The sequence below is a fragment of the Colletotrichum paranaense genome (genome assembly GCF_030867605.1).
Source record: "Colletotrichum paranaense strain IMI 384185 chromosome Unknown Scaffold_2.1, whole genome shotgun sequence".
NCBI classification, from domain to species: Eukaryota; Fungi; Ascomycota; class Sordariomycetes; order Glomerellales; family Glomerellaceae; genus Colletotrichum; species Colletotrichum paranaense.
Genome location: NW_026848960.1, coordinates 4,687,064 through 4,709,909, shown reverse-complemented (window position 1 = coordinate 4,709,909; position 22,846 = coordinate 4,687,064). Strand labels below are relative to the sequence as shown.

General features: G+C 53.2%; 7 protein-coding genes across 7 annotated transcripts; 4 read left to right on the top strand and 3 right to left on the bottom strand.

Moving 5' to 3' along the window:
• Nucleotides 1-605: 605 nt before the first annotated feature.
• CPAR01_03510 (uncharacterized protein) lies at nt 606-2,522 on the bottom strand (the record flags this gene model as incomplete). The annotated part of the gene is made up of 1 exon (XM_060487797.1): nt 606-2,522. One exon carries the CDS (start codon nt 2,520-2,522, stop codon nt 606-608), a length of 1,917 nt encoding a protein of 638 aa, XP_060355125.1.
• A 719-nt stretch (nt 2,523-3,241) lies between these two features.
• On the bottom strand, nt 3,242-4,955 carry CPAR01_03509 (maltose permease; the record flags this gene model as incomplete). Its single annotated transcript, XM_060487796.1, has 4 exons — nt 3,242-3,622; nt 3,690-3,933; nt 3,987-4,818; nt 4,886-4,955. 4 exons carry the CDS (start codon nt 4,953-4,955, stop codon nt 3,242-3,244), a joined length of 1,527 nt encoding a protein of 508 aa, XP_060355124.1.
• A 520-nt stretch (nt 4,956-5,475) lies between these two features.
• Nucleotides 5,476-7,306, top strand: CPAR01_03508 (uncharacterized protein; the record flags this gene model as incomplete). The annotated part of the gene is made up of 2 exons (XM_060487795.1): nt 5,476-5,520; nt 5,585-7,306. The coding sequence occupies 2 exons, from the start codon at nt 5,476-5,478 to the stop codon at nt 7,304-7,306; spliced, it is 1,767 nt and encodes a 588-aa protein (XP_060355123.1).
• Nucleotides 7,307-7,549: 243 nt separating this feature from the next.
• Nucleotides 7,550-9,180, top strand: CPAR01_03507 (xylosidase/arabinosidase; the record flags this gene model as incomplete). Its single annotated transcript, XM_060487794.1, has 2 exons — nt 7,550-7,715; nt 7,772-9,180. 2 exons carry the CDS (start codon nt 7,550-7,552, stop codon nt 9,178-9,180), a joined length of 1,575 nt encoding a protein of 524 aa, XP_060355122.1.
• Nucleotides 9,181-9,541: 361 nt separating this feature from the next.
• On the top strand, nt 9,542-10,771 carry CPAR01_03506 (uncharacterized protein; the record flags this gene model as incomplete). Its single annotated transcript, XM_060487793.1, has 1 exon — nt 9,542-10,771. The coding sequence occupies one exon, from the start codon at nt 9,542-9,544 to the stop codon at nt 10,769-10,771; it is 1,230 nt and encodes a 409-aa protein (XP_060355121.1).
• Nucleotides 10,772-12,191: 1,420 nt separating this feature from the next.
• On the top strand, nt 12,192-14,210 carry CPAR01_03505 (uncharacterized protein; the record flags this gene model as incomplete). The annotated part of the gene is made up of 1 exon (XM_060487792.1): nt 12,192-14,210. One exon carries the CDS (start codon nt 12,192-12,194, stop codon nt 14,208-14,210), a length of 2,019 nt encoding a protein of 672 aa, XP_060355120.1.
• Nucleotides 14,211-14,973: 763 nt separating this feature from the next.
• On the bottom strand, nt 14,974-21,983 carry CPAR01_03504 (acetyl-CoA carboxylase; the record flags this gene model as incomplete). Its single annotated transcript, XM_060487791.1, has 3 exons — nt 14,974-21,370; nt 21,440-21,705; nt 21,798-21,983. The coding sequence occupies 3 exons, from the start codon at nt 21,981-21,983 to the stop codon at nt 14,974-14,976; spliced, it is 6,849 nt and encodes a 2,282-aa protein (XP_060355119.1).
• Between the last annotated feature and the right edge of the window lie 863 nt (nt 21,984-22,846).

Below are 22,846 nucleotides of genomic sequence, written 5' to 3'. Positions count from 1 at the left end.
CAATTTGAAGTCTCAGGAATAACGATGAAATCGTGCTGAGTGGCTTCTTGATTGTTCAAGTTACAATTTCCAGCAACTCCTGCGCTTCTGAGGCTCATATGAGACATTGGCATCCTACAAAAGTTGACTCTTCACTCGGGTTTCGATGATTTGGCGCCAATTTATTGAGTTTCCGCGCGTTAAACAATGGCGCCACGGAATGGGTGGCATTGCGTCTTGTTGGAAGTCGAGCACGCAACCCGACTTGATGTGGGTCAAAGGATGCATATTGACCACACCAAGAGCAGATTGATATCAGTCTTTAGCAAGTGCGTATCGGAAGGAAGCCGACTACAGGTCCGACGCTCCATATTCCTTGTTCATCGGTAAGCCCCCGGTTCGCGGCAGAATTTCGCGGCTTTCTAACTACAAAGCACTATTTCACACCGATATCGTCATTGTCTAATCGAATGCGATACCTCTCATATCACCAAAGGCATCATATGATTATAGACTCAGTTGGCTCTACAACATCTATTTCAGTACAATGCGATACCATGGCCTCACCATAATTGCTCAGTGTTAAGGAACGAAGGAGGAAATTCATTCTGATTGCTTTGCTCATACTACTCGGTGCCGGCTTCCGCGATCTCCGTCTTGATGAGAAGTAAGCCCTTGCTGGGCATACCGTCCTTGTCAAGCAGCCTGACGAAGCGGTATCCAAGTCTCAACCTATCCAAGCGGACGCATGCCCACGCTGTCATAACATCCGGCCCGACGACATCGTTCATGACGACGAATGAGAGGAAAGCCAGCTGCGGAACAACGCCCTCGACGTTCAGAAACTCGATGACCTCTCCGCCAAAATCCGGGCTGGTGCCAGTACTCTTGCTCGTTTGGCCACTGTAGCCAATCTGTGTGACTTGCTCCCCGTCCACATCTTCACGCACCATGGCGGATAGCGCATCTGGCTCGGTATGCAACCCAACCTTGACGTAAGGGATGAACTTTGTCGGATCATCATGTGGGTTGAGTAGAGGAAGATTCTGAGCCGCCAGCACTGTAACAGCGACTCTGTCCAATTTCTTGCTCTCGATGTTGGATCCCACATCTTCGTCGTCTGACTCGCCCGTAGGATCGCGCCGATAACCATTAGGCTTAAGGACGTACCCATCCGAACCCGCAAACATGCCCTCGTTGAGAATCATGCCCACATCCCAGGACTGCCAGTTCAGCGCGACAACCTGTACGCCCGCTCGCCAAAAGATAACAGGATCAAAGTTGGACGAGTCAACCCGCATGCCGTGTGGGTAGGTCCTCATGAGGAAGTCTCTGTTATGAGAGAATAAGGCCTTTGGCATCCTTCTCTGAATAGCAAATGCCGTTTTTTCCGAAAGGGAAAAGATGTGGTTCGGCATCGATGCTTCGGCTTGCTCAAGAGACTTGAAGGTAATACCGCGTGTGTAGATGCCCAAACGGCTGAGGCGAGAGATGACCTTGGGTGGCTTGACCTTCACGGCCTTCTTCGCGCCACCTTCTGTCGTTGTGACATCAAGGATGCTGCTGCTGTCGTCGTCTAAGTCTACATTGACGCTTTCGGCACCGTCTTTATCCTTCGGGACGTATTTAACCTTGACGAGGATCTTTCTGCGCAGCTGTTCGGGCGACGCTAAAGAAGCCGGCTCTAACTCGGGCTCAGGGAGGAGGAACTCTCTCCAAGTCTCCTCCATGATATCGACCATGGCGGCCTGCTGTAGTGGAGTGCAGTGCACCTCCAAGCTGACAATGAGTGGCAGATCCGACGTGACGAAGGCGTATTCCTTGACGACTTGGCAAACTTCGCGGAAAAGAATCTCCTTGGTGAGAGTGAAGCCATGAAGAACCCGTGGCTCCGCCCCAATAATGTCCGAAAGCCTATCATCAGCAGTCCTGCCTTCTGGGTCCACAGGGTCAAACTTGTTCATGATCCAACGGCCGACCTTGATGCCTAACTTGTCCCTCCGACTAAGCTTGGTTGGTGCGTTGTTTGTGTCGTTCTCGTTTTCTCCATCGGGGTTGAACCCAGGCTTGTATCGCTCCTCGCCATCCCAGACATCAATTTCGATACAGCGACATCCACGGAGGAGGACATCCCTGTAAGCGTCGGCGCTGGAGTCGCTTGATAGCTGGTTTCCGGTGAGGTAAGTGTTATGACTCGAGCTGATGAAGTAGCTACTCAGTGGCCACGACAGATCCTGAGGAGCCGCTATTTCGAGAATGTTGCCGCATGGCGAGGTGATATATTTGATCAGCTCGAAGAGATCCAGCTCGTCTTTGTCGATGAGGTAACCCGCTAGACCATTGGGATCCTCGGCTTGCACGTGCTGCATGAAAATGCTAATCTGGTCTCGAGTCCATGTGTTTTTTGTGGTGGCATATTTGTTGAAGAGTTGTGAGAGGTGGCCCAAAAGAGATTCGTCTAGCTTCTCCTGAATGCCTTTGCGTTCGCCGCTTGGATGGCCACCACCAGCGCGGTGTTGCTGGAGTGGAAATTCAGTCGACATAATGTTGTCACAACCGCAGGGAGAACAGTACAAAGAGTATGTTGGTTTTCGAATCGGTAGTGATTAGAAAGTAACGACTATGAATTCGTTTTAAAGCGTTGGACTAGCCATCAAAGAGAATGTATTTCTTCATAATTCTGGCTGCCTCTTTCGTCGCGTTATGTAATTGGTCTGGAGATATTGCCCAAAATGGCATATATAGGAGGAGGTCCTTCCCGGTGGGAGGTTTCCCAGGCGGGGCGGAGGTGGAAATAAGGTCTCTACGGTTAAAGTATTAGTGAACTTACGCACCGTCGGCCTGGCCGAAGGCTGTTCTTAGCTTTGTGGAACCTCTACGTTTGGGTATGGAAGAGGCCAAGGCTTGCAAAGTGGACACGGCTATCACGGCAACGCACCGACTGGGCTCAGCCTCAAGTAGGTAGGAGACAGGATATGAGCGAAAGGCTGGGGTGATAACTTCTTTAAGCAACCGGCGACCGTTACGGGTTCCGGGTATCACGGACCCCGAGTACGGCATCGAGCCCCACTTCGTCGATAGAAGATATCTGTAAAGACTTTGGTCTCAAAACGTAGAGATAGTTCATTGCAGGGGGTCATGTGTGGTGACCTTTTCCAGATATGGCAAGAACTGCAGTAATGCTCATTAATACTCGGTGCTATTGTAGACCCTGCCCATAGCAGGCAGGACAATGTCATCGGCACTTGTGTGTATCAATTTGTCAATCCTTCAGGACCACCGCAACCTTCTCCCCATCATCAACCTCGACAGTCTCAATCTCAAAACGATAGTTCTTAAATTCTCGAGTTGGCAGTCGCTTCTGGAACATGTTCTCCAGCTCCAAGTAACTGCGGCCTTTCATCTCTGGGAAGCAAAAGTAGAGATAGATAGAACACAGCAGCGACGGTCCGAAGAAGACGAATGCAACCTTGCCCCCGAGATTGGCGTTGCTGGGGTTGATCAGAAACGGCATGAGCTGCGTGACAAGACAGGCGGCCGCTGTATTGCTCATCACATTGATAGAGTAGGTCTTTTGAGGAAGGCGAGGGGATGCAGTTTCGCCACCGACAGCGTACCCAACAGCACCAATTGATAGTTGGAACTAAACATTGATGATCAGCGGCGAAAGGAAAAGAATGACGGATAATTCCCGCTTTGACTTGACTTACTATGAATCCCCAAAGAGCCATAAGTGCAACCATGGCAGTGAGAGCGCTTTGGTTACTCTTGGGAACACCCAAGCCACCAATCACTAGCAGCAGAGCCGTCATAGCAATAGTTCCCCAGACTATCAGTGGTCTGCGACCAACTCGTTCAACTAAGAACCACGAGCAGATATTGCCAAGCAGCTGAATACTGTAACAAACCTGAGCAATACCGATAGGATTTCCCACCCCTGCAATAGTAAAGAAGCTATGAGATCATGCTGTTAGTAAACAAATAACTCCCGGATGGTCTAGACTTACTATGATAGGTATCCCACAACCAGCTGAGCACCAGCAAATTGCTGTGTCAAATACACCATGCAAACGATCGTAGTTCTGCGCAAATTGGTACCTCGAAAACAGTCCAAGTATGAGGCGCCACCTTGGCTCAACGCCCTCTCCTTTTCGAGCGTAGCTTCCATCATTGCCAAACTCTCTTCCACGTTGTGCCTTGGGCCGTTGAATTTGCGTAGTGATTTTCCAGCTTCCTCGCGTCTGCCCTTCATTAGAAGCCACGACGGCGACTCTGGCAGTAAAATTCCTCCAAGTACCAGCATTAAGAACGGAGGCCCCAGCTGGGCGAGCACAGGCAACCTCCAGCCCCAGTCGCTCTTGATGAAAGACCCGCCGTAGCCGACCAGAGCGCAAGACCATTGTCCAATGACGATCATGGTGTTGATGAGAATAAGGCATACTCCCCGCAGAGAGTCTGGCGCAATCTCAGCGACATAGACGGGTCCCAGAGCGTGGCCCAGTCCGTAGCCGACGGTGCTGATGAGCTTGCCGCCAAAGAGCATCAAGATCGAGTTCGAGAAGCCTTGTACGATAATCCCAGCAATGCAAAGAACGCAGCCACATATGACCACCATGCGGCGGCCGATAATGTCCGAGATGAACCCAGTGCAATATGCGGCTAGCACAATACCGACAGTAGTTGAGGCATTGAGGATTTGCTGATCTTGGGTCGGAACCTCCTTGATGCCGGAGGTCGTGGTCGTCCCGAAGCGGTCGAGGAAGGCAGGGATTGCAAGTATGTTGCCAACTAGTGCAAGCTCGTATCCGAAGTTGATGGGTAGAATGAAGATTAGGAGGCCTGTTAACGGAATGCGGTCAGACTCGATTTCTGCTGATCAAGTTGGTCAGTCGTAGGCAATGCTTACACCAAGCCAAGACCCTCTTGTTCTTGGACAGCTCAGCAAAGCCTGCGGGCTTCTCTGAAACTCCTGCCATTTTGCTTTTCGTTCAATTCGTCTCCAAGTCGCAAAAGGTGCTAACAAGTTCCTCGAGAGAAAGTCTGAGACATCAGAAGAGTCTTGAGACCCGCGTGAATAAGCAATGTCTTCCCTGAGTTGCCCTGGGGTTAACGAGAAAGACACTGAAGCCATCAGGAAAAGCCTCGATTACTTATAGGTCCAGTATTCAGTCAAAACCACTCTTCGATCCGGGGTTACTCCTGTGCCCAGATGGCGGACACCAAAACCACATGTTTCCCCGTGGGTTACGCCACCTGAGAGTTTCTTACTCCACAACACAATGCTACCCCCGCAGACCCATCGTCTGGAATGGCTGTGAATGGTCAAGCTAATTCGCCGCGGCGGATTATTTAGTGTTGGTCTCTGCCCACATCCTGGTCACGGAACGCATTGGTCTAGCAACTCTTCCCTTTCCCACACTTTACTCGACACATCGGAGAATTGCCAAAGACGACTCTGCGAAGCGCTTGGATTTCTGTACCCGACAGCTTAGTTCAATGACGAAACGATCCTGCGATGGATGTAGGCGGCGGAAGGTCAAGGTAGGGCAAACCAGACTCAAGTGCAACTTGCCGACCACCACAGGCTAAATGCGACATCTTACAGTGCGATGCGCAGAGCCCGCAATGCTCAGATTGTTTAATGTCATCCATGACTTGCGAATACACCGTCCCAGCGAAGAAACGGGGGCCACCATTTCGAGCTCAAAGATCGGATCAGACCACAGCTCAAACGAAATACAACCGGCCGAGTATCAAAGAGTCTATTTCAGGAAATTCTCAAGTTATAGACTCCTTTGTTGCCGGTCTATCAAACGACAATCAACCTCTCAATAGCCCTACCCAACAGAGGAATTCTGCTCATGCTCCATTCGACGCAGCCATTGGCGAACTTCTCTCAGCTCTGGGGAAAGCTCTGCCATATGTCCCACTAGAAGACGTCCTATCTTCCTGCATTGACCTTTACATGCAGTGGGAGTTCCCGACCAGCCCCATCATTTGCGAACCAATAGTTCGGCAAATGATGCATGCTGTGGTTCCAATTCTCCGGAGGGAAATTTCGCTAACCAGCGACCCGGCAACGAGCCACTCCAACCCAGACATTCCAACCATCCGGGCCTTTGCGCTCCTTACGGCCCTCTGCGCAGTGGTCTCCTCTACTCTGCCAGTCGAGATATTTCCCGGTGGCGCAGCACTCGCGATGCCGTTCCTCAGAACGTCGCGAGAGGCTCTTCGACTTTATCAAGACTATGATATTGAGCACCCAGAGTCGAGCTCAATCGTCATCCGTTACTTCCACTCCAACGCCTTACATGCCCTCGGAAAGACCAGTGTGTCATGGCATGCGATGGGAGAGGCACTACGACTCGTGCAGGAGATGCGATTGTATGACGAGGGATCTTTTCGAAATCTCGAGTGGCCCGAGGCTCAGTTAAGAAGAAACACCTTTTGGCATCTCTACATTGGGGACAAGTCCGCCTCAATTCTGAACAAAGTCCCCATCTCGCTTCATCAGATCTGTTTGGACACTCCCATCACTACTATATTCGAGGAAACTGAGGATTACAAACTCATTCAGGCTGGCCCGGAACCCGAAACTATAGATTTTGAGCGCTGTTTGCGTCTGGGTTTCAACTTGTGCTTCCAACTTTGGTATACGGCTTCTGAAATGCTCGTCGACTTGAACTTCCTATCACGAATACATGGTAAAACTGGATCGCTGCGCTCGGTCATCTCGAACGATGCATCAGACTTGAAGAAATCTACCATGCAATTATACTTCGACTTCACCAGTATTCTCCGCAACTGTCCACCCTGGGTTCGTGATCCCAAAATTGCAGTCTCGGGAACACCCAGCGAGGCTACGGCTCAGTTTCGAATCAGGGCAATATCAATTCAGAAAGCCAACTTATTTGTCACCTTTCATACACTGCGACTAGTCCTTGTCAATCGCTTCTTCGAACGCGGCTTCATCGAGATTCTAGGGCTAACAGACGATCCAGTGATGCTTGCCATGCGCAAAGTCGAGATAGCGAGCGATCTCTTGGAGGCAGTGTCAGACATCCCTTTTGAAGCCTTGCAAGCCAACGGAGAACCTTGTGTAAAGACAGCTCTCCTGAGACTCAAGTTAGGGAAGACTAAACGGCTGACTCTTGAACAGGTTGAAAAGCTTCGACAGGTCGGCGTGGCTCTGCTCGAAATCATGCACAATGTCAACAACGAGGCCATATCCACTCGTGCTGGATCCCTCTTTAGTACGCTGTTGGACATTCTAGCCCGGCTAAATTCAAGAATATCAGACGAGCTGAGCAATGATCGCGAGTCATGATATGGGAAGGGCGTTCGTCGGCAATTCGGATCGGGGCAATGATGTGGTTTGCGATTCCCCGCGGCGAATTGGCCCACTTCTCCATGTCGGGCCCAGATCCCCAGACGCTGATCAGATGTTTCCACATCGGAAAGGCATGTGGCTATAAACTTGAGGTTTCGAGACTTTTAACATGTGTTTGCTTTATTCCCGTCCCGACTTCAGTTGTCAGTAATCCGATTCATCCTGGGCTCAGTTGCAACGATGGCGATGAAGCGCACTTACTGCAACCCAATCGTGCCTGGATTCGCACCAGATCCCTCGGTCGTCTTCGTTGATGGTGTCTTCTTTCTGGTAACTTCATCTTTCCACATATTTCCGGGTCTGCCCATCTACGCCTCAACAGATCTTCAAGGCTGGAGGCATATTGGTAGGCCAACCAGCCAGAGTCCAGCTTAATGAGCACAGGTACTGACACACGGCAAGGGAATGCCATCAATCGCAAGGAACAAATCTCACTCAATCATGCGAGCACAGCAGTGATGCCTCTCGATACGGGGAATATCATGGTAGCCAGCGCCGGCCTCTTTGCACCAACCATACGCTACCACAAAGGCACTTTCTACATTATTTGCACGAATGCGACGCACGATGAAGATACCTTCTCTCTGGACAACTTCTACATCACCACTACCGATATCTGGTCAGGCAATTGGACCGATCCAATTCATTTTTCTTTCAATGGTATCGACCCGAGTCTGTATTTTGACGACGACGGCCGTGTCTATGTACAGGGATGCTGGATGATAGACCGTCTCAAACAGCCCAGCTGCACGATCAAGCAATTCGAGATGGATATTGCGACAGGCAAGGCTCTGACTGAAGCCCGAGAGATATGGGGCGGCTTCGCGCGCTACGATACCGAGGGCCCTCATATCTACAAGCGAGGAGGCTACTATTATCTCCTTGTCGCTGAAGGTGGCACCTTTGAGCATCACCTGTTGAGTATTGGGCGCTCAAAGGATATTTGGGGCCCCTACGAATCCTGCGATGCAAATCCTATCATGACCGCCGATGGGAAACCAGACGAGTACATCCAGAACATCGGCCATGGTGAACTCTTCCAGGACCAGAGTGGCGCTTGGTGGGCAGCAGTTCTTGGTGTACGAAATGAAAACGATCGTCCACCGCTTGGCCGGGAGACTTTCCTGACCGCAGTCGATTGGCCGGAAGACGGATGGCCAACGATTCAACAACCCACAATGGAGTTTGAGCGTGTTCTTTCTGGCCCTGTTGGTGGTAACGCATCATTGATTCACAAGGCTCCGGCAAACCTTGATCTCGTGTACATCCGCGACCCCGAACGCGAGATGTATCACATCAGCGGCGAGACAGATTTGGTACTCCGGTGCAGTGCTAGCAACCTATCGATTCCTACCGGTACTAGCACGTTTATTGGCAAGAGACAAAGATCCATTGATGCATCTGCTTCAGTAAGTCTGGATATCTCCAATGCGTTCAGAAGGGAGCCCGTGGAGGCCGGACTAGCCATCTATAAGGATGCGCCGCGCCACGTTTCTCTTTCATTTGACTTTCAGTCTTCGGAAGTGGTGTTCAACGTGACGACAACATCAGAAGACAAAACTCAATCAACTTCTATCCCGGTCAATACATCCACAACAGTGCTTGGAATGCGCGTGGAAGCAAACGCGCAGGAGTATACATTTTTGTATCGCGAGAACGACTCGGAAGATTGGAATCCAGTGGGAAGGGCGCAAGTTGCCGACTTGGTTGAGAGAGAGATGACAGGGCCGATCTTTGGTGTCTTTGCGCACGCTATGGAAGATGGAACCGTCGGTGCCGAGGTTCATTTCAGCGGATTCACGATAGAATAGCAGAGTAACTCCGGTTCCTGAACCTCATGACCCGAATGGCAGTAAGCATAAGTTTGTCAGAGCTGAGTAATTCAGACAAATGGAAGGTCGCCGTTGATGCGCCGCCTGAGGAGTAATCGGCTGCTTGATTCCTCCGCATGAGCTGTGGCTGATTTCCCGTGACGTAGTTCTCCAAAGCCCCTCAATAGCCGAGGCACGCGAACAACTGCTTTGACAAGATCAACGAACGTTGAGAAGCCTCTTCAGTCCCTTTGCCTTTGCAATACTGTTCGTACAACAGAGCCTTGTGAAATTTCTTAACTGGTAGCTCCTCCTTTACGTAAAAACTGACTCACGCCGGTCGACGAATTGCTTGGGGATAATGGACCTAGCACAATTGCCTCCGTGGGATCTTCCCCCCGGCGTCACCTCTCGCTATGTCGACACTTCGCCCATAGGGCTAAAGTTCCACATTCTCGAGTCTTTCCCAAACAGTAATCCTTCTAAAGACCCTCCGCCTCTGATCCTACTTCTCCACGGCTTTCCAAACCTGTCGTTCGACTGGTCTGCTGTCATGCCAAAGCTCGCCGCGGCGGGGTACTACGCAGTCGCTCCCGATATGAGAGGCTTTGGCCGAACGCACAACGCCAATCTGAGTCCGATCAGCGAAGAGACAATCCGTCCGCTGACCGCTCTGCGGGATGTGGTCACTCTAGTCCATGCACTCGGTTACGAGAGCATTCACACTCTCGTCGGGCACGATCTCGGGGCATTCGTGGCTTCGATGTGCGCCATCACGCGGCCAGATATGATCAAGTCCTTGGTTTTGATGGCGCATCCGTTCAAGGGATCTCCTCAGCTGCCCTTGGGAACTGGACCTGCACCGCAACTAGCTTCTTTGTTTGAATCCAAACGGGAAGATGGCGGGAAGACGATCAAGAATGACAATGACATTCAATCCTCTCTCCTGAAGCTTGACCCGCCAAGAAAGCACTACAAGTACTACAATGCCTCATCAGGAGCAGTCGACGAATGGACTCATCCCACAGGCCAGCCGATGCACGACTTCCTCCGGGGATACTTCCATCTAAAGTCTGCAGATTACAGTTTGAATAATCCTCGGCCCCTCGAAGCATGGACAGCACAAGAGATCTCAGTCATGCCGCATTACTACGTAATGAGAGCGGATCTATCGATGCGCGGAAACATTGAGCTGGACATGGCCCAAGAGTCGGCCGAAGTGCGAGCCAAACTCAGCGAAACATCATGGCTCACCGATGCAGAACTTCAGGTCTATGTTGACGAATACTCCCGAAACACGTTCCGACTTTCTTTGTTGTGGTACAAAGTCCTCATCGACCCGGCCTTGTCTGCAGACCTCCTCTGTTTTGCGGGAACAAAGCTGGCGATCCCGACAAAGTACGTCTCTGGGACACATGATTGGGGAACGTACCAGGTTCCTGGCGCTCTTGAAGCCATGAAGAACGGCGAGAGCGTTCGGTCTGACTGCTGGATGGGGTCGGTCATAATTCCTGGGGCGGGTCACTGGGTCAACATCGAAAAGTTTGAAGAGACGGCACAAGAGATCATAACACTGGCCCAGTCACTTTAGAAGAAAGGCGTGGACCCCATTGATGGATCTGTTTGCCAGTTTCCTAGTTGGGATTGTCATAGGTTTGTTTGCAACGAGACAATTACTTTGTATGATATGGGCGAGCTTCACTGTCTCCTACACATCGACCCTCTGAGATCGAGGCAAGGTCTGATTAACAAAGCAGTGGCGGAATTAATAACAGTATTCATGGTTAATTATTCGTTGCTACAACGCTATATCTATTTGTTTTTGCATTCTGCCTTTGCTGGCTGCTCGGGCGGTTCTCGATATCGTTTACACGGTATCTATACATGGTATCAGTGAATACCCCCAGTGTCTCAATAGACTATTAACGTTATGTCTATAACAGTGTTCTTACTCTCAACTTGCTTTTTTCGCCCTCAACGTCGTTTCGAAGCATCTCTGATTTCATAGCTCTCATGGCGAAGCGGAATATTCTCAGTGTGATCTTTCCCAACCAGCTTCTGACTCTACGTTTATATGAATTACTGCTCAGATAGTGTCTATCACACACTAAGTAGTACCGCAGTCCACCACGTTTCTCTATCGCCGAAAAATGGCCTCAACTCCTCGATGTAAGCCCCAAATCAGACTTCCCTCAAAACGAGGACACCCACATTTCCATCTCCGAGAAGTCCAGTTCCCAAGGCCCAGAGACTAGATTCGCAGGTATACATTTCCAGTCGTTAGTGAAAGAAGCTTATCACCGGGCCCGAGTTGACGCGAACACGGGAGAAAGTTCGAAGAGGTTGGCAATTGGCTGGCTCGTCCTCTTTCAACATTCAATATGAGCATCGGAGAAACATCATAGAGGTAGCTTGCGTCAAATTGCTCAAGCAGGTTGAACTCATCTGAACTTAAGGTACTCCAGGTACCTTGAGGGCTATCCTTCATTCACCACCGGGACCTATCTCCGGCACCCCTTCATTCACTCATCGCACGGTACCTTATAAAGCAAGTCATTCACCATCGCTATCGGAGATGGGTGCCCCACTTGAAGTATCCGCCCTTTTTCTTCTGAGGCCGTAAGGTCAACTCCATGGCTTCCCATCTTAGCCAGTCTATCTCCGGTACTTTGAGATTCACCTTCTTCTTCCCAGCTTTTTCCTTCTCTTCTGTCACAGATCTCTGCTTCCCTTCCTTCTTACAACCAACTTATTCTCTTCTTCTAATTACAGTTCTACTGTCTTGCCCTCTACCCATTCTCATACCACAGGACCTATTCTTGTGAATCACTTACACCCAAACTTCATTCATAATCATTCACGACGGCGGGCCCGATTCAATTCTGTCTATAATCAATCTCTAGGCAATAGGTACGATACTACAAGTCAACTGATCGATCCTTGAGCAATCGACAGTAAGATAGTCGAATCACCACACCCACCACGCACCAATAATCATTACAACCGCCAAAATGTGCGTTTCCGGCCAATTTATTTGCAAATGCGACTGGCCCAGAGACACGGTCCGTCACTGCACCAAATACGTCCAGACTGGCGAACTGTGCCCTGGCCTCTCAAATTGCCTGCTCGCCAACACAGAGCGTCGCAAGACTGAGGGTGGCGTCTACAAATGCTCCAATCCCACGTGCGAGATTTGGGATCTCGAAATGTCTCGCGGCATCCGCGAAAGAGGAAAGTACATGGACCTACAGATCTCGTTGACTCTTGGCAAATGGATGAAGAAGGAGGAGGAGGCTGAGAAGGCGAGTATGGCCTTGATGAATGAGGCCAATCCAGTTGAGTTTGGAAGTAAAGACCACGCTAGTATCGTGGTCATCTCAGACGACTCCAACGACGATAATGCAGGCCTTGAAGTGCTACAGCAAATCGGACCAGTGTCTATTGGAGAAATTGGATCTCATCCAATCCCAACCGGTCCCGAAGAAGTCCAGCACATCGACGAGAACATGACTGCCAGCATCCCCAAGCCCGAGGTCAACGTCCCCGAGCTGGAGGTAGAGGAATCAACAACCGATGATCTAGAGAGCTTGTTCGGCGGCCCTTCATGTCCCCCGACCCCTGACATGAGACTCGTTGAGAATCATCATTCCATCTGTCTCCCAGCAGGAGTTCACCTCCCAAGCCCCCCTCTCTCTCAACCTACCCCTGAGAATCCCGTCGAAGGAAATTCCACTTCATTCACCGCTAATGCAAAGAGCGAAAAATCAACTTCCGTCATTCCCAAAGCACAAGCGCCACCTCAGCAGCAGCAGCAGCAATTAAGACCCGCCCCGGAGGCCTCTCAGAAGCCTGCTTCAACATATCCCGCCCAGAATACCATGGCAATGGGTAACAAGATGCCCACCAGCTACCGAGCGGTTCCGCAGCACATGAGACCTACTTTGAGCGGGCCAAACCAAGCGACCCTGAGAGCGCTTCGAGCGCAGACTCCTCACGGCGGTGCCACGCCAACGGCGTCCCCCACCCCCGTCCACGCGGCATCAGTCAGAGCGGCATCCCAGGGCCCCCGCCCTGCCATGAACATGTCGAGGTTCGAAGGCCATAGACGGCCGGATATCCAGCAGCGGCGTCCAATGATGCCAGCTGGAGGCATGCCGATCCAGAATGGATATACGGCCTCTCCTCAGGTCTCTCAGAGACATGTCCCTACATATCCCGGCCTGAATACCATGGCGATGGGCGTGGGGAACAATATGCTCAACAGCGGGGGGCAGGGGATGTCTCTCGCGATGTCCGCCCAGGCTACAGGGTCGCAGGGTATGCCATCTCAGTACCTGGCATATCAAAACATGCCCCCTGGCTTCCCCAACTTCGTTCAGAGCCCGCAGACGCCATATCACGGCATGCCGGCCCAGGGCATGTTGCCTCAGGGCATGCCACCCAACGGTATGCCAAATCAGGGCTTCCCACCCCAGGCCGGCTATCTATCCAACTCGGTGGTCCACCAGATACGGACGCCACGCACATTCAGGCGCGCGTCGAATGGCATGCTGGCTCAGCAGGGATACATGAACTCGGCCTACATGGCGAACGCGGCGGCGTCGTCACAATATGCGGGACTGAGCTCGCCCATGGCCGGTACTGCCTCCGCCCTAGCTCCGGCTGGTGTTGCTCCCTTCCCTCGGGCCTCGACTGGAAACATGTTCCTCCACTCCCAGCCGCAGCCGCAGCCCCGGATCCCGCCACAGCTCTCCTTCTACAGCAATATCTGGGACCAGAGCCAGACACAGATGGCCTCAAGCCCGCAGATGGCTTCAGGTATGCCTGGCATGCCCCCAGCACAAGGTACAATCGCCGGCTCCGGTCCAGCCACAGGTCAAAAGAGATCGCACGACGCGATCTCCAACAGCTACGATCCTCGCCTAACAGGCCGGCCTCCCCCGACACCCGGCGGCATGCCGATTACATCGCTGGCGAATACGCCGTCGTCGATGGACGGAGAGCGCCAGACGAAGCGCCGGGCGATGTAGACCAACGCCAAGGTATAGGCGGTTGATTGGGGAGTAGCCATGCCTCCAGCCTCCAGCCCACGGCCGCAAGCGACGAATGATAATAATATCGCTTGCGGCTGGGGAAATCCAAGAGGCTCTGGAGGCATGGCTGGGTTGCGGTGTACGAGGAGACCCGGTGCTGGGCGCGCTTGAATACCTTGCGGTCCAGATACCGTGGCAAGGAGAGAGCGTCGAGCGCGGACCTAGGTGTAGATGAAGAGGGTATAGGGAGCGTTCGAGGGGATCAAGATCGGGTTGTATCAAAAGGTTTTGGTTTTTTCTGGGCGTTAGGATGTTCGTTCTGGTCTGTATGTTAAGGGTGTGTTAATTCGTTAATGAAGAGGTACTACATCATCCTGATGGGGCTACAGATGCCGAGTCAGGATTCAGCACGCTTTGTACTTCAAATATCAAATCACAGCTCCCTCTGCAAGTGATGTGTAAGAAAACACCCCAACAGAAATCACCCAGCGACGCTGTAGCCGATAGATAGGTCGCCCTCGAATCACTCACGCCATTAACGCTCAATCTCAGTGTACCCAACTCAACTTCACAATCACACGCATGGTGGACGGGGTTTCATTAAAGGGAGTATTTTCCCAACATTGAAATCTATCTTAACACAAATGCGGAATAATGCTCGTACATAGTCATAATCATCCCAGGAAAAACATGTCTAATCCCAATTATACCCTTACACCATCCATAAACGTTACGCCGACCACTCTCCATATATGGTTGTTTAATCGCGCAGGTACTTGAGGAGTTGGTCACGCTCCTCAGGCGGCATCGTGCGGATGACATCGCGAACACCACGCATGGCGGCGCTCTTGTTGGCTCTCAGGACAGAGCTGAGGTCAGCAGCCAGGTTGTCGGCCTTGACGGTCTCGATTCTGTCAGTGACGGACTTGCGGTTGGCCTCGTACCACTCAGCCACCTCACGATCGGCAGTGGAGAAGTTGACGACACCAGACCAGCTCTCGAGGAGCTGGAGGTTGCGGCTGCGGGTCTCGGGAGCCTTGGACTTGTCGTTGCCGGGGGTGGAAGTGAGGACGGTTGACGACATGCGCTTGAGGAGATACTCCTCGTTGAGACGACGGCGCAGACGCCAGTAGAAGTAGCGACGGGAGTTGACCCACTCCAGTTGGTCACGAATGACACCCTTGGCCTTCATGCGACCAGCACGGTCGTGCAGGTCGGCGAATTGGATGGCAACCTGGGAGTAGACAGGCAGGAGCTGCTTCTCGCGGATGGTCATCTTCTTCTTGATCTCGTCGGCCTGCTCCTTGGGCAGATCGGCAGTCATCTGCTTCTTAAGAGAGGCGTAGACGGGGTCCAGGCGAGCCATGGTCTCGAGCTGCTTGTCCTTGCGGTACTTGATACCAATGATACCCTCGGGCTCGAGGACACCACCGCGGGCATCAACATCAGCGTACATTTCCATGGCCTCAGGGTTGATGGTCGGGTCGACGACGACCCAAGAACCACCACGAAGCTCTCCGAAGGGAGGAATGTAGACGAAGATGGGCTGCTCGTACTTAACGAGGGCGTCGACGATGTAGGAACCGTACTTCAAGACCTCGTTGTACATATCGCGCTGACCACCAGAGAAACCTCTCCAGTTGGCGAGGATCATCAAAGGCAGCTGCTCGCCGTTGTTGAAGTCGTTGATGGCCTGAGCGGTCTTGAAGGCGGAGTTGGGGTACCACACACCACCAGCCTCGTTGGTGATCTGCTCGATAGAGTCGGGGTTGGCGGGATCGGCAGGGGTAATGTTCTCAACGGAGCGGGCCTCGACGGCGATGACACCCATGGGGATGCCACCGAGGCGAGCACGACCGACGACGACGGTACGGGCCCAGCCGCCGAGAGTCTCGACGAAGGAGTCCTTGTCAAAAAGACCAGCCTCGAAGCCACCGTTGTCGGTGGGGTGACCGCCAATCATCCAGCGGACATCGTAAGCCTGCTTCTGGGGAGGCGTGTAGACGACATCGCGGTCCCAGCCGTCGGTGCTGGGGCTGACTGGAATGGGGCTGCCACGCTTCTCGGGGATGAAGGACATCCACTCTACAATCTTGGAAACACCATCAAAGTCATCAGTACCGGTCATGTGGGAGACACCGTTGCGGTACATGATCTGAGTGCCACCAAGCTGCAAGTTGGAGGTGTAGATCTCGCGACCAAGAACGTTGTTCAAGGCAGGGGCACCAGTGAGAATGATGGGCTGGCCCTCGATCTGGACAGCACGCTGACCAAGGCGGACGAGGTAGGCACCAATACCGACGGAACGGCAAGTGACCAAGGTGATGGTGAAGATGTCGTTGTAGGCCTTGCTCGTCGCACCAGCGATGAGACCAGATCCTCTCAGACACTCAACACCAAGACCGTCCTCCTGACCGACAATGGTGACAATCTTGTGGCGCTTCTCACCGTCCTCGGAGATCTCCTCGGTGATGACGTCCTTGGCGAAACGCTTCTGGGCCTCGTCGTCGAGGTAGAGGTACTTGAAGCCGTTGTCCTGCTTGTTGGCGTCGTTCCACGCGACCTTGAAGTAGGGCATAAGCTCGTTGGCGACACCGAGACGGGCACCAGAGTTAGCAGATAGATAGATGCGGGGGATACCAAGCTTGCGAGCGAGCTCAGTGCACTTGTAGAAGAAGTTATCCTCCTTAGGGCCAAAAGAACCGATCATGTAAGTGATATCGTTGGCAACAACAATGAACTTGCGGCCCTTGGGGTACTCGGGGGTCTTGGCGTTGAAGATCCAACCAACCATACCGCAGGTGTTGGTACCAGGCTCGCGGTTGACCTCCTGAAGAGTGTCCTTGTCGTCCAGAACGAGCTCAGTGTACGAGACACACTCGCCAGACTTGGGCTGCTGAGCGCCCAGTGCGCCGTGCTTCTTGACCGACTGGGTCCAGCTGTTCTGGATGGCCTGGCGGAAGAGCTCGGGGAAATCGTAGACGTACTGAGTACCCATCAAGTGAGCCTTGTAACGCTTGGGCTGCAGAGGGTTCTTGGTGGCATAGGGAGTCGAGACAGGCAACAGGTGCATGGGACCCTTCTCCTTGGTACCGCCAATGCTGTTGAAGACCCACTCGCCCTTCTCGGACTTGCGCTCAGCGTAGATGTCAACATCAACAACGTATCCAGAGGTGTTGGTGATGATGACACGTAGAGGGTAGGGGACGCCAGTGTCGGGATCAGTGCAGATAATACGAATCTCAACCTGGGCGACACGAAGACGCCAAGCGCGGGCTCCGAAGCGGTCCAGGAAGCCTTGGAGACTGCTCTCAACCTCCTGGGGGTGAAGCTGGAACACAGGGGTGAAATTGATAAAGACCTGGTTCAAATCGGAGTTGTTGTTGCCAATGATCTCAAGAGCGTCAAAGATGTCGTTGATAACGCGGTCGGCCTCAGAGATCAAGTACTCAGCAGTAGGGATCTCATCACGGAGACGGCCGGGACGAATGACAGCGCGAGTGAAGTAACGCTTGTCACCGTCGACGGCCTTGCCGACACCCTCGTAAACGTGGATGTTCTTGTTCTCAGTGAAGACGGGCTTGATGTGGAACTTGGCAAGTCTTCCGAGCTCAAGCTGGAAAGCGAGAGCGGGCTCACTGTGGCGAATGCTATCATCCTCAACATACTCGGGGCCACGGAAGGTGTAGTAGCCGGGGTAGGCACCGTCGTTGCGACCGCAGATGAAGGTGATACGGCGGACGTTGCGGTTGAGAAGCTCCTCCTTGAACTGCTCGACAATGGGCACGATGCGAGAAAGGATCTCCTGGTCGCTCTTGCTCTCGGCATCGCGGACAGCAACGTTGATGACGGCGGAGAGCTCGTCAGAGTCGACCTTGGGGGCAGCAGGCTTGCGCTTGCCGCTCAAGTCAGGAATGAGACCGGGGGTGCTGCGCTTTCTGGCCTTCTCAGAGACGGTCAAGGTCTCAAGAGCCTTTCCGAGCAAGTCCTCGGCGTCGTCGAGGTACTTGACGGGCACGATGACACCCTTGCGGTTGGGCTCAGAGTCCCACTTGTGGTTGAGGTAGGACATGTCGCTGATGGAGTGGATGCGCTTGAAGTCGAACGAGCCGCCGCTGCCGCTGGGAGTGGCGGGAGAGGAGGGTGCGGCGGACTGAAGAGGCAGTCCGTACTCGCTCTGGCCGATCTTGCGGAGAGCAAAGTCCCAGGTGCAGAAGAGAGGGGTATCGGTCTCATCAGAGTGGTACTCAATCTGCTTGAGGATATACGCACGGTAGGCACGACGAACGTAAACCTCAAGGGCAGCAAGAGAGACCCAAGGGTCCTCGTGAGCGAAGAAGAGGGTCAAGACGTCGAAGACGGTGTACTTGGAGTCAACAACTTCCTTGATAACCTCCAGGCTGGGCTCACGGTGGTCCCAGGCGGCCTCACCATAACGAGACTCCACGACGGAAGAGCGGAGAATGTGCTCCATCTGGGCGGTACGCTCCTCAAGAGATGGCAGAGAGCATTGGATCATGATCTCACGGGCCTTGAGAGACACCTTGGAGGTGGTGCGGGAAGACTGAAGCTCAGTCAACTGCTGCAGGGCAGTGCGGAGGTACTTGGCGACATTTCCGACGTTGGGCTTGTTGGGGCGGTACTCCTCGAGGATGGCAAGGATCAGCGAGCTCTTGGCACCAACACGGCTGTGAGAAAGAACAGTCTGAACAACCTTGCGGATATCATCCTTGTTCTGGTCACGCAGTTTGAGGATGACGCTGTCCTCCTGGGTTCCGTAACCAGTGAACAGGCGCTCGATCTCAATGTACGAAGCCAAGAGGTCCTTGATGACGGTTAACTCGTGGGCCTTGGTTCCCTCGGAGTATGCGTTCAAGACATCAGTCAAGGGGGCCAGAGTGGTCTTGAGCATGTCAGCATCGCCAGCAGCGACATTGTCCTCGAGGAACTTCTGGAATGCCTTGGCCAAGGCCTTGGCGGGGAAGTCTGCGTGACGGCTCTTGGCACGGTCGACAATCTGGGTGAACTGGGCGTCGAGCTTCTGGGGCATACGGCTGTGCAGCGCAGCGAACTGGGCATTCCACTGACTGAAGGGAAGCTCGGGAGTGCGGAGGACCTCGATGAGCTGCTTCAGGGTGGCTGCCATGATGACGGAGTTGTCGTAGCCGAGCAGAATGTTCTTCAGGGTGTTGTGCAGAAGATCGAATCTCTGGGCAGGCTTGGTTCCGACAGCAACAGGCTCGCCATAGACGGGGAGCTGACCGACGAAAGGCGAAGCCTGCTTGACGCGGCTGGGGTCATCAAGGGCCAATATTCCCAGAATGTCACCAGCCTCGAGAGTGGCTCCCGGCTGCTTGATGAGCTGGACAAGACCATCCTCGGAAGCGATGAGGGGCATGTACATCTTCATGACCTCAACCTCGGCGAAAGGCTGGCCAGCCTTGACGTGCTCGCCGTTCTCAACCAAGTACTTGACGAGCTTACCGGGGGAGGGAGTGCGGAGCTGGGTAGGGTCGTTCTCCTGCTCGAGCAAGCAGGTCTTGCCGTCAACGGAAAGACGAGTGGCACCGACTTCCTCCTTCCAGTAAACACTGTGGGATCGACCATCAAGAAGGATAAGCAAACCACCATCACTGAGGACACGGACACCGACAGAGCACTTGGAGCCGTTGATGAAGAGGTGGTAGCTGTCGACGCTGGCACGGGTGGCGGTGAACTTGTAGCGGAAACCCTCATAGATGAAGTCGATGGCGAAAACGGTCTTGAGAATGTCCTTGGAGGGAACCTGACCCTTCTCCAAGCTGGTACGGTACTCAGTCATGCACTCCTCGCTGAAGAGATGGGCCTTGGTAACGGCACCGCAGACGACAGCCAACATGGGGTCGGGGCGCTCAGCAGTCAGCTTCTTGGTGATGAGCTCGTCGAGCCAGCCGGTGGTGATGGTGTTGTCCTCGAAAGCCTCGGTCTCCAGAAGCTTGATGAGGTACTCAACCGTTGTCCGGAAGTCACCACGAATGCTCAACTCCTTGAGGGCAACAACCATGTGCTTACGGGAAGCAGCACGGTTCTCGCCATAAGCGAAAATATGACCGAACTGGGAATCGGAGAAGGAGTGAATACTGGAGGCGGTACTGACGGAGAAGTAACCCCAAACGTTGGAGGAACTCCTGAAGTTCAGGTCGTGCATAACACCGTTGGAGGGCTTGAATCCTTCACCGGGGTCCTCAGAGGTGATTCTGCAAGCAGTGGTGTGACCCTTGGGTCTGGGGCGACGCTGCGTCTTCTCGCTACCTTCCTGCTTGAACTCGAAGTCGATCTCGGTGGATGTCCTGGGATCAACGCCGTACAGAAGACGAATGTCGCGGATTCTGTGCAGGGGGATACCCATGGCAATCTGGAGCTGGGCAGCGGGCAGGTTGACACCACTGACCATTTCAGTGGTAGGATGCTCGACCTGAAGACGGGGGTTCAGCTCGAGGAAGTAGAACTTGTCGTCGGCGTGCGAGTACAAGTACTCGACGGTACCAGCAGAGACGTAACCGACGAGTCTTCCGAGACGAACGGCAGCATCCTCCATGGCCTTGAATGTGATGTCCTTGGCAATGGTGACGGGAGCCTCCTCAATAATCTTCTGGTGACGACGCTGGACGGAACAATCTCTGCCAAAGAGGGAGATGTTGTTTCCGTACTGATCAGCAAGCAGCTGCACCTCCAAATGTCTCGCGTTGCCTGCCAGCTTCATGATGAAGATGGGAGAACCGGGAATCTCGCCAGCAGCAGCCTTGTACAGCTGCTCGAAGCCGTCCTCGGAAAGGGCCTTTCTGATACCCTTACCACCACCACCCTCTGAGGCCTTGATCATGACGGGGAAGCCAATGGCCTTGGCCTTCTCCAGACCTTCTTGCCATGATGTAACGCAACCCTTAGAGTAGATGTCATCTGCGACGGTGACAATACCCTGGTTGTCGACCTCGACGGCGTCGACACCGGTACCTGACCAGGGGATACAGGGTACCTTGGCGTGCTGTGCAACAATTGTGGAAGAAATCTTGTCACCAAGAGATCGCATGGCGGAGCCCGGGGGTCCGATGAAGACGATCTTCTTGGGAGAGGCAGCGAGGGATTCGGGAAGCTTGGGGTTTTCGGAGGCGTGACCCCTGGAGAAAGAAATGGTCAGCCACCGTGGCAAGCAGGCGACAGTCGCCGGGAGGTAGGAGGAAACTCACCATCCGGCCCAAACAGCGTGGACGTTCATGCGCTCAGCAATATCAACAATCAGCTCAACGTTGGCGTAGTTGTGGTTGTTGGTACCGCCGGGCACCTCGACATAGTGGTCAGCCATGCGAATGTAATCGGCGTTGGCAGCCAAATCCTCAGGGGTGGCCATGACGGTGAACTGGATGGCCTTCTCGTCGCCAAACGTCTCGTAGGCCCATTTCCGGACCGAACGGATCTCCTTGACGGCAGCAATACCGTTGTTGGCGATCAAGACCTGTTTTGCACTCGGTCAGCACATTTTTGCATCCCATGAACCCACCAGGACGATCTCGTAAGCGTTTGGGGCGGAATTGGGGCTTGACGCACGTTGGTGATGACGGTGTGACCATCTTGCTGGGCAACAAAGTCCTTGACCTTGGAGGCCGGTGCGTTGCTCAGCTTGTTGCCGCCAATGAAGTGGTCGGCGATTTTGTGCTTCTCGGCATACGTTGCCTTGCCGTTGACGTGAGGCACAGTCCGGCCGGTGCCGTTGGCTGCTGTGATTTCGGTCATGATTGCGGTGTGTTTGTGGGTGGTGTGGTGTGGATTTTCGCGGGTATCTCAGAAGGTGACCGTCATGAATCGGGGCGAGCTCAGGGAGCTTCGATTCGGGGTGTTATGACGTGGGGTGGTCGTCGGGGAGTTTTTTTGGTTGCTCGAAGGGGGGAGATTCGAGCAGGAGATTAATTTGTTGGATTCTGTCTCTGCAGCAAAGAACAGTATGGGGTATAGGCAGAGCAATTGATCGTGGCGGAGGTGTAGAACAGAGATTTGTTCGAGTCTCTAGATAGTCGGGAAAAGAGGTATTGTTAGCCCAAAAACAGCTCTCTCTCACGGTTCTCAAAAAAAGTTTCTTGTTGGGGAAATCGGGCGCGAGGCAGCACTAAGAGGGGGGGGAGAATATTGGGGTGGGTGAGGAATGCAGGCCACGCCAGGGGTTAAAATGGGCGGCGCGAGACGGGTGCCAGGGAGAAGGCGAGAGCAGTTGGGCTGGGCCTGAGAGGAGAGATTGCGCGCGCAACTAGCTAACTGGCCGGTATTCCGTAGAACGAGCAGCAAGCCAGCAGAGCAAAGCAGCAATGCCTAGAGCCAACGTACCTGGTTATGAATTGGGGGGCAAGCTTGGTAAGACAAGATGCTTCCTTCTTCTGTCTTGTGGCTAGGACAGAAGGTCTAAAAGGTATGTCAGAAAAAGGGAGAATGGAAGGGAGAGAGTGGGAAGAGAGAGGTCGAAGGAGAGAGGAAAGAAGAGCTGCTGGGAAGTGGGAATAGAAGGATGTTATTGTAGTCCGGCGACTTTGCGGATGGGATGAGATGAGCCACCAAAAAAAAAAAAAAGGACAGGCAGTCAGAAGACTTGGTGAACTGGAGAACTG